The 15,185-nt window shown below is 46.4% G+C and overlaps 1 protein-coding gene across 1 annotated transcript; it reads left to right on the forward strand.

Annotated features, from left to right (window-relative positions):
- The first annotated feature begins 359 nt into the window (after positions 1–359).
- On the forward strand, positions 360–9,007 carry LOC129205344 (sulfotransferase 6B1-like). The gene is made up of 7 exons (XM_054822704.1): positions 360–647; positions 3,458–3,603; positions 4,065–4,154; positions 6,276–6,402; positions 6,836–6,930; positions 7,348–7,504; positions 8,659–9,007. The coding sequence occupies exons 1-7, from the start codon at positions 446–448 to the stop codon at positions 8,787–8,789; spliced, it is 948 nt and encodes a 315-aa protein (XP_054678679.1). The 5' UTR covers positions 360–445; the 3' UTR covers positions 8,790–9,007.
- The last annotated feature ends 6,178 nt before the right edge of the window (positions 9,008–15,185 follow it).

Here is a 15,185-nt window from a genome sequence, read left to right on the forward strand (position 1 = left end):
AAGGAAGTTGCACCCTTGGATGTGTATCCATCAGCGGAGTCAATAGCAAGCTAGGCTGAGATCCGCTATCCACACCTGCACTGCATGCTGCTTGTCCAGTTTGCAAACTGCACTGCATTGCTCACCAGTTAAAAATATTTCAGGGAATATCATTTATAGGTCTTTCTTTGGTTTCATTTAACATTTTGAATGCTGTTAGTTGTTGCCCCAATAGATTCCTGTTCTGAGTATCAGCTGCAGCAAAAACTCTATGTCACAACTGTCAGTCTCCAGTTCTGTAACTTCAAAAGGAGTTAACAGAGTACAGAGTTAATCAGTGACTTGTACCTTCATCCCTGAGTGAACGCCCTGTCTGAGTTGCTGATATGTTGCATAAAATTTTTCTGCATTGTGGAAAGACAGCCTGTATCTGTTTGTTTGAAAAGAGTTCCACGGGGATACAAACATGAGCAGAAATAGAGAAAGAGTAATCGAAATAGTGGAAAGTTCTTTTTCACAGAGTGACAAGATTACCCCAGAAGACATGCTGTTTTCCTACAGAGGTATATTATACCCTGCTACACTTAGCAGCCCAGAAACTTTGGAAGCTCTGAAATCCTTTGAAACCAGGACCGATGATGTGATTCTAGCAGGTTATCCTAAAACAGGTGAGTGGTGTTTTCTTGATAACTAGCCAAGTATACAATGCTGCAATCCAGAAGTTTGTGCCATCATTTAACACAGCACTAATACCTGAGAAAAACTTATGGTGACACCAGACTTCATAGGATGATGAATTTAAGTTGTAAGGCATCTCTGGAGGTCAAATAATACAACCTCCTGCTCAAAGCAGGGGAAAGACCTGACCTTCAAAGTTAGGTTTGGTTGCTCAAGGCTTTGTCCAGAAGATTTTTAAAACTTTGAGGGTGGAGATTCACCACTGTGATGGGTTGACCTTGGCTAGATGCCAGGTGTCCATCAAGCTGCTCTATCACTCCCCTCCTCAGCAGGATAGAGGGGGAGAAAATAAGATGGAAAAAAACCTCATGGGTCAAGATAAAGGCAGCTTAATAATGCAAAAGCGAAGGCCAAATGTGCAAGCAAAGGAAAACAAAAGATTTATTCTCAGCTTCGTATCAGCAGATGACGTCCAGCCACTTCCTGGAAAGCTGGACTTCAGTACGTGTCGCAGTTGCTCTGGAAGACAATTATTGCAATAACAAATGCCCCTGTTCCTCCTCTTTTGTCTTAGCTTTTCTTGCTGAGCATACGTCATGGAATATCCCTTTGGTCAGTTTGGGTCAGCTCTCCTGGCTGTGTCCCCTCCCAAGATCTTGCCCACGTACTGGTGAAGGAGGGGGGCGGGGGGGGGGAGGAATGTTGGAGAGACAGCCTTGATGCTGTGCCAGATCTGCTCAGCAGCAGCCACAACACTGGTGTGTTATCAACACCTCGCTGGCTACCGATACACAGCACAGCGCTCTGAGGGCTGCTGTGGGGAAAATGAACTCCACCTCAGCCAGACCCAATGCAACCACGCACTGGAAATCTATTGCAGTGTTTTCCCACTATAGTGTTTTGGGGGGGGATTGCTTTTTTGGTTTGTTTGTTTGCTTTTTCACTTCTATGCAGTCAGACATCCCCTTGTTGTGATTTTTAATATGCCCCTTTTGTAATTTCCTGGCCGATTTTCAGAAGATTTGACTCTGTCTTCATTATAAGCTCCTGTAGTGGAAGACTGCAGTGAGATTCCCCCTGCCTTAACTTTTTTTTCTCCAGCCTGAGAAAACCAAGCCTTTCTATGCATTTCATTTGCTCCAGCTCCCAGTGATTTCATGAAGTTCAGCAGGACTCTCTCCAGATTCTCAAAATCACTTGTGCTTCAGTGCAGGAACTGCACACAATATTCCAGTGGTGAACTCACCAGTGTTGGATAAAGCAAGATAATACTTTCATATTCTGACCACTCTTGGTAATACAGGAAAGTATGTTCGCTGCAAGGGCAATACAGGGAATAGATCCTGCTAATGAGGGCAGAAGAACTGCTGTTTCCATAGACTTACTGCATTGCAGAATGCAGGTGATTCCCATGTATCTTAAAGGAGGGAAAGATATGAATGCCACCAAGACTTGACTATTTCCTCTCTCTCTTTCACTATGGGCATTTTAGATTCCTTCATTTTTTCCCTATTCACTTCAGAGAAATATCTTAATAGGTCATTTGCAGAAAAAGAAGAATTGTTGATCCTTATCACATCCTCTTTGTGTGCAGCCTGTAGAGCTGTGCACACAGAAATGGTTTAAAGGTGTGAGGGTCCACCTGCACATCACAGAAGGTATTAGTTGAAAATTGAGACTCAGGTCTTCAAGCCCAGTCCCTCACACACCGGTTTTACCATGTTGCAGAGGCCAAGACGGCTAAGCCTGGTGCAAAGACGGTGACAGGAGCTTGACTGTCTGGTGGTTTGGTGGATGACCCCTTCTGCTGCCAGTTATGGAAGCCTAGCTGGGGGCTGGGAATGAGGCCAAACTGTGTTGATCCTGAAGAGACCGTAAACTGAAGCTAGTTGGGAGGAGGGAAAAGAGTGTTCCCAAAGACAGCGCTGTGGAAGGAGAGCAGAAACAGTCAAGGGATGATTCAGTTGGTCCTGTGCTGGGATCACCACTGCTCTTGAATAATTTCTGCAAGGAGTAGTCTGAGGTGACCAAAAAGTGCCAGAGCTGGAAAGAGCAATAGAGGTCTGCTTCTGTTTCCAGTGAGGGATGGAATGTGCTTCTAAAGCGAGCACAGTAGCACTCCACAACGTCTGGCTGACCGCTCTGTCCCTGATAGCTTTTGGCATGCCCTTATTGATTATTGCCCACTGTTGTGGTTCAACCCCAGCCGGCAATTAAGCCCCACACAGCCGCTTGCTCACTCCCCCTCAGTGAGAAGGGGGAGAGAAACACTCATGGGGTGAGATAAAGACAGTTAGATAAAGCAAAAGCCATGCATGCAAGCAAAGAAAAATAATAAATTCAGATGTTCAGCCATCACCAGGAAAGCAGGGCTCCATCACGCGTAGCAGTTACTTGGGAAGACAGCACCATCACTCCAGACATCCCCCCCCCCTTCTTTCTTCTTCCTTCTTCCTCCAGCTTTTACTGATGAGCACAACATCATATGGTGTCAAGTATCCCTTTGGTCAGTTGGCGTCAGCTGTCCCGGCTGTGTCCCCTCTCAACTTCTTGTGCACCCCCAGCCTACTTGATGGCAGGGCGGTAAGAGAAACAGAAAGGCCTTGGCTCTGTGTAAGCACTGCTCAGCAAGAATGAAAGCATCTCTATATTATCAACACTGTTTTCAGCACGAATCCAAACCATAACCTCATACCAGCTACTATGATGAAAATTGACTTTATCCCAGCCAAAACCAGCACACCCACCTGTTGACAGGCTAAGGTACAACATAATGCTACTGGCGTCTTTATCTTTTCAGGAACCAACTGGCTTGACCAAATGGTGAAAGAGTTGGAATCAACAGATGCCAAATATACAGAAGAAGAAATGAAAGAGAGAATAAGTGCTGAAAAGAAGCTAGAGACATTTCCACGTCTAGAATTTGGAGATCCTGGGGTATATGAGGTTGGTAGAGACTGAAAATATTAGCACTGCTCATCTTATAGGTAGCAATAGCTGAAAGACAATGGCTGATCTCAGAGGCAATGGAGAGCCTAGAGCCTTAACAATAGCTATGATCTGCACAAGTGGCATGTGCTATTGCCCTTGGTGTCCCAACACAAGGGCCTTAGAGCACAAACAGTGCTGAGGAGACACAGGGAGTTCCAGCCCTGGACCCAGTGAGTTTGATCAGTAAGACCTTTCTCTTGGGTGTCCTGTCCTCAGGCCAGTCTCATGTGAAATGGTGCTCTGTGGCCGAGGCTGGCAGACGCCTCCACCACCAGTGCATCCCTGCGGGTTTTCCAAGGGACAAGATCCTTCTTGTCTGGTCTCACCTTTTCTTATTACCCACAATTCCTGAAAAGGCACATGTCACTGAATAAGCTACTTCTGTCCTGTCACATTTCTTCCCACTTGCTTTAAAGAGGATGAAGAAACTGCCTTCCAGAAGAATTATACAAACCCATCTGCCACCTCATCTCCTGCCCCCGTCCATTCTCCAAAGTAAGGCTAAGGTGAGTCTTCTCTTTGCATCACACTGCAAAAGCTTTTCCACACTAAATTAGCTTTCCTCTGTCTGTGTGAGATGTGTTTTCTGCACTTTCACCTCAGCTGGTCAATGCACAGACCCATTTCCAAGGTTGAAGGGGCAGAGTGCTGTGTGCTAAGACTGTGAACAAACATCCTCTCCCAGCAGCAGCTTTGCTGACTCGAGAGGTTACTATCAGTAGTAATAGGTGTCACTGCCCCTTCAGTTCTCCTTCAGAAAGATGGTTCCAGGTTTGTGTCAGAAAACTGAGCAAGGCAAACAGTTATTCTATTTGCTTTAACTTGCCTCCAAGACCAGGGTACCTGTGGAAAGCCCACCAGAGGCTAGAGCTGAGATAGTCTTCAGTGGGAATTGCTGCAGAGAGAAGCAAGGGTGCACTCACAGCCTGCTTGTGTCTCTCCTGTGCAGTAGCCCATGAGCTCATTTCTCTGGATTGGAACTAGCTCAGAGCTATGTCCCACGGGCATCATTGACAAACTTCTAGATTTCAGCCTCAAGTTCACATCAGCAGCAAGTGGCCTGCCAAAGCTGTGATTTCTTGCTCAAGAAGAAGAATTAGACCAGCATTGTATGGTCTGGTGGGTGGTAGTGGACAAGTAAGTTTGCAGACAACATCAAGTCAGATGGGAATGTTGATCTGCTTGAGGGTAGGAAGGCTCTGCAGAGGGATCTGGACAGGCTGGATTGATAGGCCGAGGCCAATTACATGAGGTCCAACAGGGCTCAGTGCCGGGTCCTGCACTTGGGTCACAACAACCCCATGCAGCGCTACAGACTTGGGGAAGAGTGGCTGCAAAGCTGCCCAGTGGAAAAGGACCTGGGGATGTTGGTTGACAGCTGGCTGAATATGAGCCAGTAGTGTGCCCGGGTGGCCAAGAAAGCCAACAGCATCCTGGCTTGTGTCAGAAATAGTGTGGCCAGCAGGACTAGGGAAGTGATCGTCTGTCACGGAACCACACAAACTAGGCCAGTCCAGTTAACAAACAATCAAACAAAAAATATTTATTTTACAAGATGGAAGGGGAAAAACTAAGTTTTGTTCTAACTGAAACGACTCCGGCTCCAACAGACATTAACAATTCACAGGTTCAGGATGTTGGTTGGGAAATTAGTACTGCACCGCTGACTTAAGAACTCCTAAGGTTTATGGTGGATGACCCAAAATGCACAAAATCACTCACCCGTGTAAGATGAGGTCTCTCAATCTGTACAGAAGATGAACCGCAGGTGGCATCCCAACCCATGGGGAGAGCCTCTGACCGCAGACCCTGAGGGAGACAGACTCAAGGTGTCCCCCTCGTGGGACTCCATTTATACCCAATTTGAATCTGACCTGTGGTCATATATGGTCACGTAGGTCCCTATTGGCCAAAGACGTCAGCTTTGTCTCCCGTCAACTGAAACTGCCAATGCCCTGCAGGCATAATTCAAACTGTGGCAGGAAGGTTTTCCCACGGGCTTTGTCGGGGCGGATGCATCTGCCACATCGTCCCCCCGTACTTGTCACTGGTGAGGCTGCACCTCGGGTACTGTGTTCAGTTTTGGACCTCTCACTACAAGAAAGACATTGAGGTGCTGGAGCATGTCCAAAGAAGGGCAACGAATCTGGGGAGGGGTCTAGAGAGCAAGTCTTACGAGGAGTGGGTAAGATTGTTTAGTCTGGATAAAAGGAGGCTCAGGGGAGACCTGAAAGGAAGTTGTAGTGAGGTGGGTGTCGATCTCTTTTCCCAGGTAACAAGTGATAGGACAAGAAGAAATGGCCTCAAGTTGTGCCAGGGGAAGTTTAGATTGGATATTAGGAAAAATTTCTACACTGAAAGGGTTATCAATCATTGGAACACGCTGCCGAGGGAACTGGTTGAGTTAAATACCACCATCCCTGGAGGTATTTAAAAGACGCATAGATGTGGTGCTTAGGGACATGGTTTAGTGGTGGACTTGACAGTATTATGTTTACAGTTGGACTCGATGATCTTAAAGGTCTTTTCCAACCTAAATGATTCTATGATTCTATGTGATGTGTTGAGTAGATGGTGTTTTGGTCAGTCACCAAATCAGAACCAAATTGTGTGTTTTCTTCTTTCAGATCCTTGTGCTAGTTCGGAACCCCAAAGACACAGCTGTCTCCTATTACCACTTCTACAACAACATGCCAGTGCTGCCATCCTTCACCTCTTGGGATGAGTACTTTGCAGCCTTCATGAATGGGAAATGTACTTTGCCCTGCATCCTCTGGCATTTCTCCTTACATGAGGGGCATACACAGGATCCTGTGCAAGGGAATCCTATTCCAAAATACCATAGCAAGGCACTCCCAGGACAGGCGGTTAGGCCCATGTTATGGCAGAAACAGGGAGTACCAGAGAATCATTTTCTGTTGTATCTAACTCAGAGCAGAGAGTTCATGAGAAAGCTTTAGCCTGACTTTTCCATTCCCGCAACAGAGCTTGTGGTTCAGTGGTACCTAGTGGTCAGAGCTGGGGGATCCTGCGCTGATCTCAGCCGAAAGAACGAACGTGTTGAGCCAGTCACCACTTCACCATCCTGGGGCCACACTTAGAGAGCTATCTGGGCTGACGACTCTGATTTGGTAAGGGTCTGTTTTGGGGAATACTCTACCCAACTATGGCTCTCCTTTGTCTACAGTGGCCTGGGGATCCTACTTTGATCACTTAGTGGAATGGAACAAATACATCGACCATGAGAGGATCATGATGATAAGCTATGAGGAACTCAAAGAGGTGTGGCATCTCACCCAGTTCTTCCTTGATGAGTACCTTGTGCACCCCTCCTGATATGTATGGCTATGGGGAAGAAGAAACTCTTGGGTCAAGCCTGTTTGCCCCTTTAGAATGATGTGCCTTTCTGAGCTAGTCTTTTATGTTTGAGGGAGGCCTGTGGGGGTTAGGAGGAGGATGGCCTTGCCTGTTCATGGAAAGAGTCGTATCTGGCACAGGTGCAGTTGCTTTTGGGAGAGAAGAAAAGGCCTTGAAGCTGAGGCCACCATGTGTGGGTTCTGTCTCTGTTAGAGCTCTTAGAATTCCTTGGTGACACTGTGGGAGACGGCCTCCTCTGCTGGGCTTCCTACCAGATGCTGGCTCCTTGCCACAGCCACGGTGTCTTTTGATTTCACCTCTGTGCTGTATTCCTTTGGTCAGGACCAGATACTGGGAATGAAAAGGATTGCTGCCTTCTTTGGATTCTCCCTGTGTGAGGAAGATTTTCCCAGAATTGCCAAGAACACCAGTTTCCAAGCTATGAAAGAGAAATCCAAGGAAACCCATGGAAAGTTTGGGGACATCCTCTTTCGGAAGGGTAAGTCTCTGCAAATGGAGACTCTGCCTTCTAAAGTAGAACTCCAGAAGGAGTTCTGAGTAGGTTTCCTCACTTAGCCATGAATTCACTAGACTGCATAGGAAGGACAAGTGTGGGTGAGTTCTCTCCTGTGGCATCCTGTACAACAAGCTTCTGCTGTTGATAGGATTTAGGGGCTGTTTGTGAGAAACATACCAGAGTGCCAGGCTTAAGGTCCTCAGCCATTGCTTCCATGTTGCTCTGTTTCCCTATGGCAGCCCTGGTTAGTTAGGCAAATGAAGTGTAAAGGTGGGGGGCAATGCTGGTGTACGTTATACTAACAACTATGGCCCAAATCAGCTTGGGCTGGATGATTACTCTTTACAAAGGGATTGTGGTGTGGCTGTTGCCTGGCGGACAGGTGATGAGGCTGATCCTGGATTATGGATCCAGGCTGCATGTGTCACTTCATGAAAGTACCCTTTGGGAGGAGGAGTGCTAATGGGACAAGAGTCTCTTGAACCTCAGGGGAATGCATTGCTTACTGCTCTGCTGTCCACACAGGTGTGTTCTTGTTACGTTCTCAGTGAGAGCTGAGGAATAGTCTCAATATGGTTCCTCTTAATGGACATGTCAGTGGTGGCCTCAGAGATGGTCCCTCACAGACCTGGGGCCATGACTGGAGCTCTGACAGCCCAACTGCTCCTCATGGCATCAAGAGTCTTTGGTTTCTGATTACTGTGGGCATGGGCTTGCTTTAATCCCTTTCCTTCACCACTCCTTGGAGGAAGAAGGATTTAACTGCTCTCCTCTCTACCACTTATTTCCCCCCAAAATAACTTCCCCCTTCAGAGGGAGGCATTTTTGAATGAGCTTTCTCTTGTGACAAAACCAGGTTCCCCTCTCTTTTGTAAAAGCTTAATGAAACAACCTTGGAAACACTCTCTGGGGAGGGAAGGCATGCAGGCAGCCCGCCAGCAATGCTCCTTGTGGCGTGGCTGCATCCTTCACTTATCTTTGTCACCTTGCCTCTCTCCGGCAATCAGACCTCTCAGGGGCATAAATCAGATCCTCCCTGCCTCATGTGGGCAATGATTCTCCCCCATTGCTGCCTAGGTGTTATCCTCTCTCAGGAGCAGCTTCCTTCAGTTTCTGGTACTTCTTGTTGTACACAGGGGTTGTTGGGAACTGGAAAGATCTCTTCTCTAAAGCTCAGAATGAAGAAATGGACCAAAAATTTGAAGACTGCCTAGGAGGAACGAAGCTGGCAGCAAAGATGAAATATGATGTGTACTGCAAGGCCTGAAAATAAGCAGATGAGCAGCACGACAGCAAGTCATGCTCCAGATATGATTCTCCAAAGGTGGACAGTCCCCATGTTTCCTCCCCATGAGGAAAGAGAGAAACTCCTCAGAGATCTTCCTGGCACCTCCAAGCATTTGGTTGATAATTCTTAAGTTTGTGATGGTCCTAAGGCATGTGCTTTGCTTGATGCAACGCAATAAAACATGTGTATGTCTCCAGTGAATGCCTGGCATCCTTCCAGGAGTGAGACAGTGCACAGGCATCATAGCACCAGTCTGGTGGTTTCCCTGTGGCTGCTTCATGGCCTAAGATGGTGAATGAAGCCCCTACAGTGCTCAGTGGTGAGGCAGAGGGACCAACACAGAGCCTCTCCTCCTGGGACACAGTGGGCTTGACATGGATTTGTGGTGTGGCTTGGAACCCTCAGATGTCTGTGTATGGAGAGAGCATGATAGTCTGGGTTTAGATCCACCACAGCTACCATGATGTTGACATTTGTGCAGTGAGGTCAGAAAGGCCTTTGACACTTTGGCAAACTTCTCACTTTGGTGCAGGGTGGGACTTCTTGAGCTCCTACTGACACAAATTCTTCAGTAATGAACAGCTGTATGTTTTCTGGAGTGTTTTGGTCCCATTGGCCTCTGTGGAGACCATTAGGTAAATGGCAAGTGGGAAAAACCATGACTTTTGAATGGAAGGATCGGGGAAAAGAAGCCCCTTGGTGACCCTGTTGCTGAGCTAATAAAGCTGCATTTGCTTGACAATAAATACATTATGCTACATAGGTAGGTATGATTTCTACACCATCATTGATGGCGTAGATGTCCTTGCTACATCTGTGCAGAACATAATGCACAACCTCTTGACACAAACAGTCTTTGGTTCTGTCTGGCAAAGGCAATTCTGTTCTTTGGAAGAGGGATTCCTCTGCTGTATTCCCAGATACGTCTGCAGGACTCTCACACCACACTAAGATTAAAACCTGAGCAACCAGCAAACAGAAAAGTAATTAACAAAACTGGGCAATTCTCAAGGCCCTGTCAAAGCCCTTACTGTCCCTGCCCAGCACCCAGAGCTCTTCCCACTCTGCCCATAGCCCAGGACCCCGTGTCAGCCCCCTGGGGCCCATCAGCCCCTGCCCCAGCAATGTCACAGCAGGGCCGGTCTCCAGGTCCTAATAACCCTGTCCTGTTTGGCCATGGGCGCTGCCAAGCTGCACCCATCCACAGGCCCACGTCTTGGCCCATCCTCAGCCCATCACCGTCCCCAGGGAGGTGCCCAATGCCTGGGGCTGGGGCTGCCCTTTTTCCTCCTGGAAGCCCTGCTCCTGGCTGGAGTGATGGTATTGGCCCTGGCCTCCATACCCTGCCCCATGTCTCCCTGACAGGAATAATGAGGAGTGTTGCAGATTTGGCTTCTGCTTCTCCATCAGATTTTTTAAACTTCTGTGCAAGATCTGCCCATGTGCAATTGCTCTGCACAAAGAGGTGTGTTTGTTTGAACCTGATGATTCTGGGTTTGTAGGTTTTCATTCCCAGAAGAGTAGGACTTAATATAACTCTGGGCTTCCATGGATGAGAAGAGACAGGCCACCATGCCCCATAATTTTGGAATTAGCAACATTTTAATCTGTTCCTTAATACCTGCTCTTTACTATTTCCTACATGGTGATATCAAAAACTATCTAGATAACAGAAAGCAGTGTGCATCTCAGTGTCTGCAAGGAGTTGAACAAGCAAACAAGCCTGATCAGAAATGGGAAAACAGTCACTGAAATATTCAAAAGGCCTTTACTAAGATGAAAAGATGGCTTCTCAAGACCTGTTAGGTTTTTTCCTGCAAAGGCATTTTGTAGCCTAAGGGCTCTTAGCAGCCCAGAAACTCTGGAAGCTCTGAAGTCCTTTGAAACCAGGAATGATGATGTGATTCTCACCATCTTTCCTAAAATGGGTGAGTCTTTCTTGCTCGATGGAGTCCACTGCTGCAGTCCAGAAGTGCATGACTACACATAACACAGCAATAATGCCCACAACAGGTTGATGATGACTTCAACCTGCTGTGGAGGCACAGTAACAGGGGTTGTTTCATGGAGGAAGGCAGGAGGACTGGTGTTTCCACAGACTTCCCCCGCTGCAGGACATAGGTCATTCCTGTGTTCTGGGCACACCTGCCACCCAGACTCTTGGACCTTTTTCCTCTCCCTTCCCATGCCTTTCAATCCCAGCATTTGGGATTACTGAATACCTTTACATTTTGTCTTAATCACTTTGAGAAATACCTTAACAGGTCATTTGAAGAAAAAAAGAGGAAGTGATGTTTGATTTGCAGTACATCCACTTTATGCTCAACTTGAAATTTTTTTTTCTCAGACAGGAAAGGTATAAAATTGTGAGGCCTCATGTAAATATCAAAAGTATTTTAGATATCATTTGACATTTGAGTTGTAACATCTCGAAGTTCCAACTAATCTTAACAGAACTGTGTTAGAAAATGATTAATGTGACTCATTTTAAATGTGATGTGGCCAAGATTCAACCCACTTAATTAGATGGTGTGGTGGTGAATGATGAGTAAACTGAGAGAGATGCAGCCTAACTTTCAGCTCGACAGGGGGAAATGGCTTCTGGCTTCTAAACCAACATTTCTCACAGAAATTACAGCAATGTGACTTGGAGAGATGAGCTCAGACTCTCCTGCTGGTTAAAAGGCTGAAACTGGATTTGGTCATTAGGAGGTAATGTAATGGTTGCACACAAACACCTCTGAAAAGCAGTAAGATCCTTGAATGGGACCTAAATCCTTTTAGCATATGAAGACTGTTACTTTTGACTGATTCCTCCATTTTTTTTTTATTTTCTTTACAGAAATTAATTAATTATATTTTCTTTTGACTGTCATCATTCCAGACTGTTTTGCATTTGTTACTACAGATAGTCATCAACCTTTTCTGCTTTATGATATTTTATAGTTTCCTAACTGATGTTACCCAACTCTACTTAAAGGATTTTCTTTTCCAGAACTCTCAGTCTATGTATGCTCATGGGTGTACAATCTGGAAACCTTGGCTATAATAAAACAGCCCTTTCCTAAGATACTGTGGTGGGTTGACCCTGGCTGGAGGCCAGGTGCCCACCAGAGCTGCTCTCTCACTCCCCTCATTCACCAAACAGGGGAGAAAAGGCATAACGAAATGCTTGTAGGTCGAGATAAGGACAGGGAGAGATCACTCACTAATTGCTGTCACGAGCAAAACAGACCGAACTTAGAGAGGGAATTCATCTAATTTATTACTAGGCAAAACAGAGTAGAGGAATGAGAAAATAAAATCAACTCTTAAAACATCCCCCCCCACCCCTCCCATCTTCCCGGGCTCGACTTCACTTCCGGCTTCAACCTTCCCTCCCCTCAGCGGCACAGGGGGACGGGGAATGGGGGTTACGGTCAGTTCATCACACGGTGTTTCTGCCGCTTCTTCATCCTCAGGGGAAGGACTCCTCTCATCGTTCCCCTGCTCCAGCATGGAGTCCCTCTCATGGGGTGCAGACCTTCAGGAGCAAACTGCTCCAGCGTGGGGTCCCCCACGGGGTCACAAGTCCTGCCAGCAAACCTGCCCTGGCGTGGGCTCCCCTCTGCACGGGTCCACCGGTCCGGCCAGGAACTTGCTCCAGCGTGGGCTTCCCACGGGCCACAGCCTCCTTCAGGTGCCTCCACCTGCTCCGGCGTGGGGTCCTCCACAGGCTGCAGGTGGAATCTCTACACCCCCTCATCCTTCCTCCATGGGCTGCAGGGGGACAGCCTGCTTCACCATGGCCTTCACCATGGGCTGCAGGGGGATCTTTGCTCTGGTGTCTTGAGCACCTCCTCCCCCTCCATCTGCACTGACCTTGGTGTCTGCAGAGTTTCTTACATCTTCTCACTCCTCTCTCCGGCTGCAAAAGCTCTCTCTCTCCAAGTGTTTTTCTTCTTCTTAAATATGTTATCACAGAGGCGCTGATTGACTTGGCCTTGGCCAGCGGCAGGCCCGTCTTAGAGCCGGCTGGCATTGGCTCTATCAGACACAGGGGGAGCTTCTAGCACCTTCTCACAGAAGCCACCCCTGTAACCCCCCCGCTACCAAAACCTTGCCACGCAAACCCAGCACAGATACACAGCTCTTAATATTTTTTTCTTGCTTGCTTTTTTAAAGTTTTATCTATAGTCCATGGAACTATCTATTTCTAGTGAAAGGTTTATTTTGTATTCATTTCCAGTACCATTAAAGAGAATGAAAAAATTTTCTCATGTCCTGCCCCACTTGTGCTTTTACAAAACGAGGCTAAGGTGAATCTTCTTTTTGATTTAATCTGAAACTACTGTTATTAATAGCATTTGCAATACAGATTTTCCATTTCCCATGTAAAATGTCTTTTCTGAGATTGTATGTAGGCTTTAGAGGGGCAATTATATATTTCCAAATGTGAACTGATCAAATACTGTTTACACAGACTGTGGATACATGTTCTCTTCCAGCTGCAATTATAATGGCTTGGTAAGTTATTGCTGCCTTCTGCCCATCCCTGCCAAAGACAACTGCTCTCTCAAATTTCCTGGGGGAGCTGCTCCCTGGCCTCTTTCATCCCAAATAATCCTGACCAGGATCTCTTTAAACTAACTGTGAAAGGACCTTGAGTTGTCCATTAGAGGTGAGCTTACCTGGACCTTTTATTTACAGGGGACACACAATAATCACCCAAAGGGCTGTAAACATCTAAAAGCTACATTTAAGTTTAGCTAAAAAAGGACAATAAAAGTTTAAAGTACAGAAACTCAGTGTCTTCTGAGTGAGAATATAATAATATAATGGACCTTTTAAGCAAATCTCCTTTATCCGCACATTTTCTTGTCTCAGTCCAACAACACTTCATGGCATTTTGGGTTGCAGCAGGCTCCACACAGGCTAGATATTCCTGAGAAATTTGAGCTAGTGGCTGCCCCAAAGGCTAGGCTTACTTCCCTCTTCTGACTGTAGTTGTCTGCTCCTTCTTTGCATGAGCTCTTGTGCTTGTCTGACATCCCAGCTTTTTGAAGCAGCATGAAACACTAACTTTTGGTGGCAGCAAGCTGTCAGATTGTCCCAACTGTCTTGCACAACCTCATCCCTGGTGCCTCTGGGTCTCCAAGAATAATTTTTTTCTGTTGCTTCAGAGGCTTGGCTCTGTCATTTTCTGTATCTTTCAGGCATCTCCTAATATCTGCTCTTGCTGCGGGCTTCCTGCCTGCTGGGTCATGCACCCACTTTGCAGACAGCTTTCCCAGCTCAGGGCTCTCCTTCACCCAGAGAAGAGCAGGCACAGCACAGCAAACGGGCAACCCCCCTGCCCGGCCACGGAAAGGGAGCAGGGTGGACACAGCACTGGGCACACACAGCAGACAGACAGCATCCCTCTCCCTCGTACCTGGAGAGGGACGGCAGTGCTGACCAGTTGTAGATATGCTAGAAGTTATAGCCTTCTAGGCTGTGGGGCAAACCGGGCACATTTCTGTAAAGGGAACTTCAGACCTAAAATCATTTAAGGTTTATTGCATTCCCTCTGGTTGTTTTAGCAAGAAACTCACCCACTATTTGAAAAATAATGAATTTATACCTTTACTGTCAAGAAACAGCTTGCTAGCAAAGGTATACATTCAGTATTTTTTCAAATAGTATTGATAATTTTAGTAAATGTTAAAAATAGGTATTTTCTGAGTATTTAACAGCTTTGTAACTGGCCATTCAGTTGCATACTTATATTTTACTTCAGATAATATCCAAAACATCAAAGATGAAGCCATCTTTTACTTCTACTCCTGGGATGAGTACTTCACAGCTTTATGAATGGGAGACATACTTTCCATTATCTAGAAAGATTTTCTGTGTAATAGTGTGTACAGGTAAAAAAAGTGGCAGCTAAAGTGAGCCTAGCTTTTTGACAATTAACATGAAATTAGAATTTCACCTTGTGTTTGGCAGATACTCCATTTTCGGACACTGTTATTTATGTCTTCCCACCAGAAAAGTAGTTACGCAAAGACTTTAGCCCTGATTTCTCCTAGGTTTTGAAATAATTCTCATGTATTATTTTTAAGGTTCCAAAGAGACAGATGCAATGTGGTTCTGCAGTGAACCTCTCTTAGCAAATGACTGAACCAATGTTTAATAACAGGAGCAGTTTTTGTGCAAGTCTTGGTGCATTTGGCCGCTTCTCTCCAGCTAGTGCAGTACATGTTGGCTGCTGCACCTGGAACCTGATGAAGGGAGTTGTTGGGGGAGGCCACTGTACCCTCTTCAGCGATTCCTGTGCCCCTCACTACCTCTCACCAACTTTCTGATGGCTGCTAAGAAGCAGATCTGGGTTGCCTAAGCAATGTTTGTTCATCA

This window comes from Grus americana, chromosome 3, assembly GCF_028858705.1.
Source record: "Grus americana isolate bGruAme1 chromosome 3, bGruAme1.mat, whole genome shotgun sequence".
Classification (NCBI taxonomy): domain Eukaryota; kingdom Metazoa; phylum Chordata; class Aves; order Gruiformes; family Gruidae; genus Grus; species Grus americana.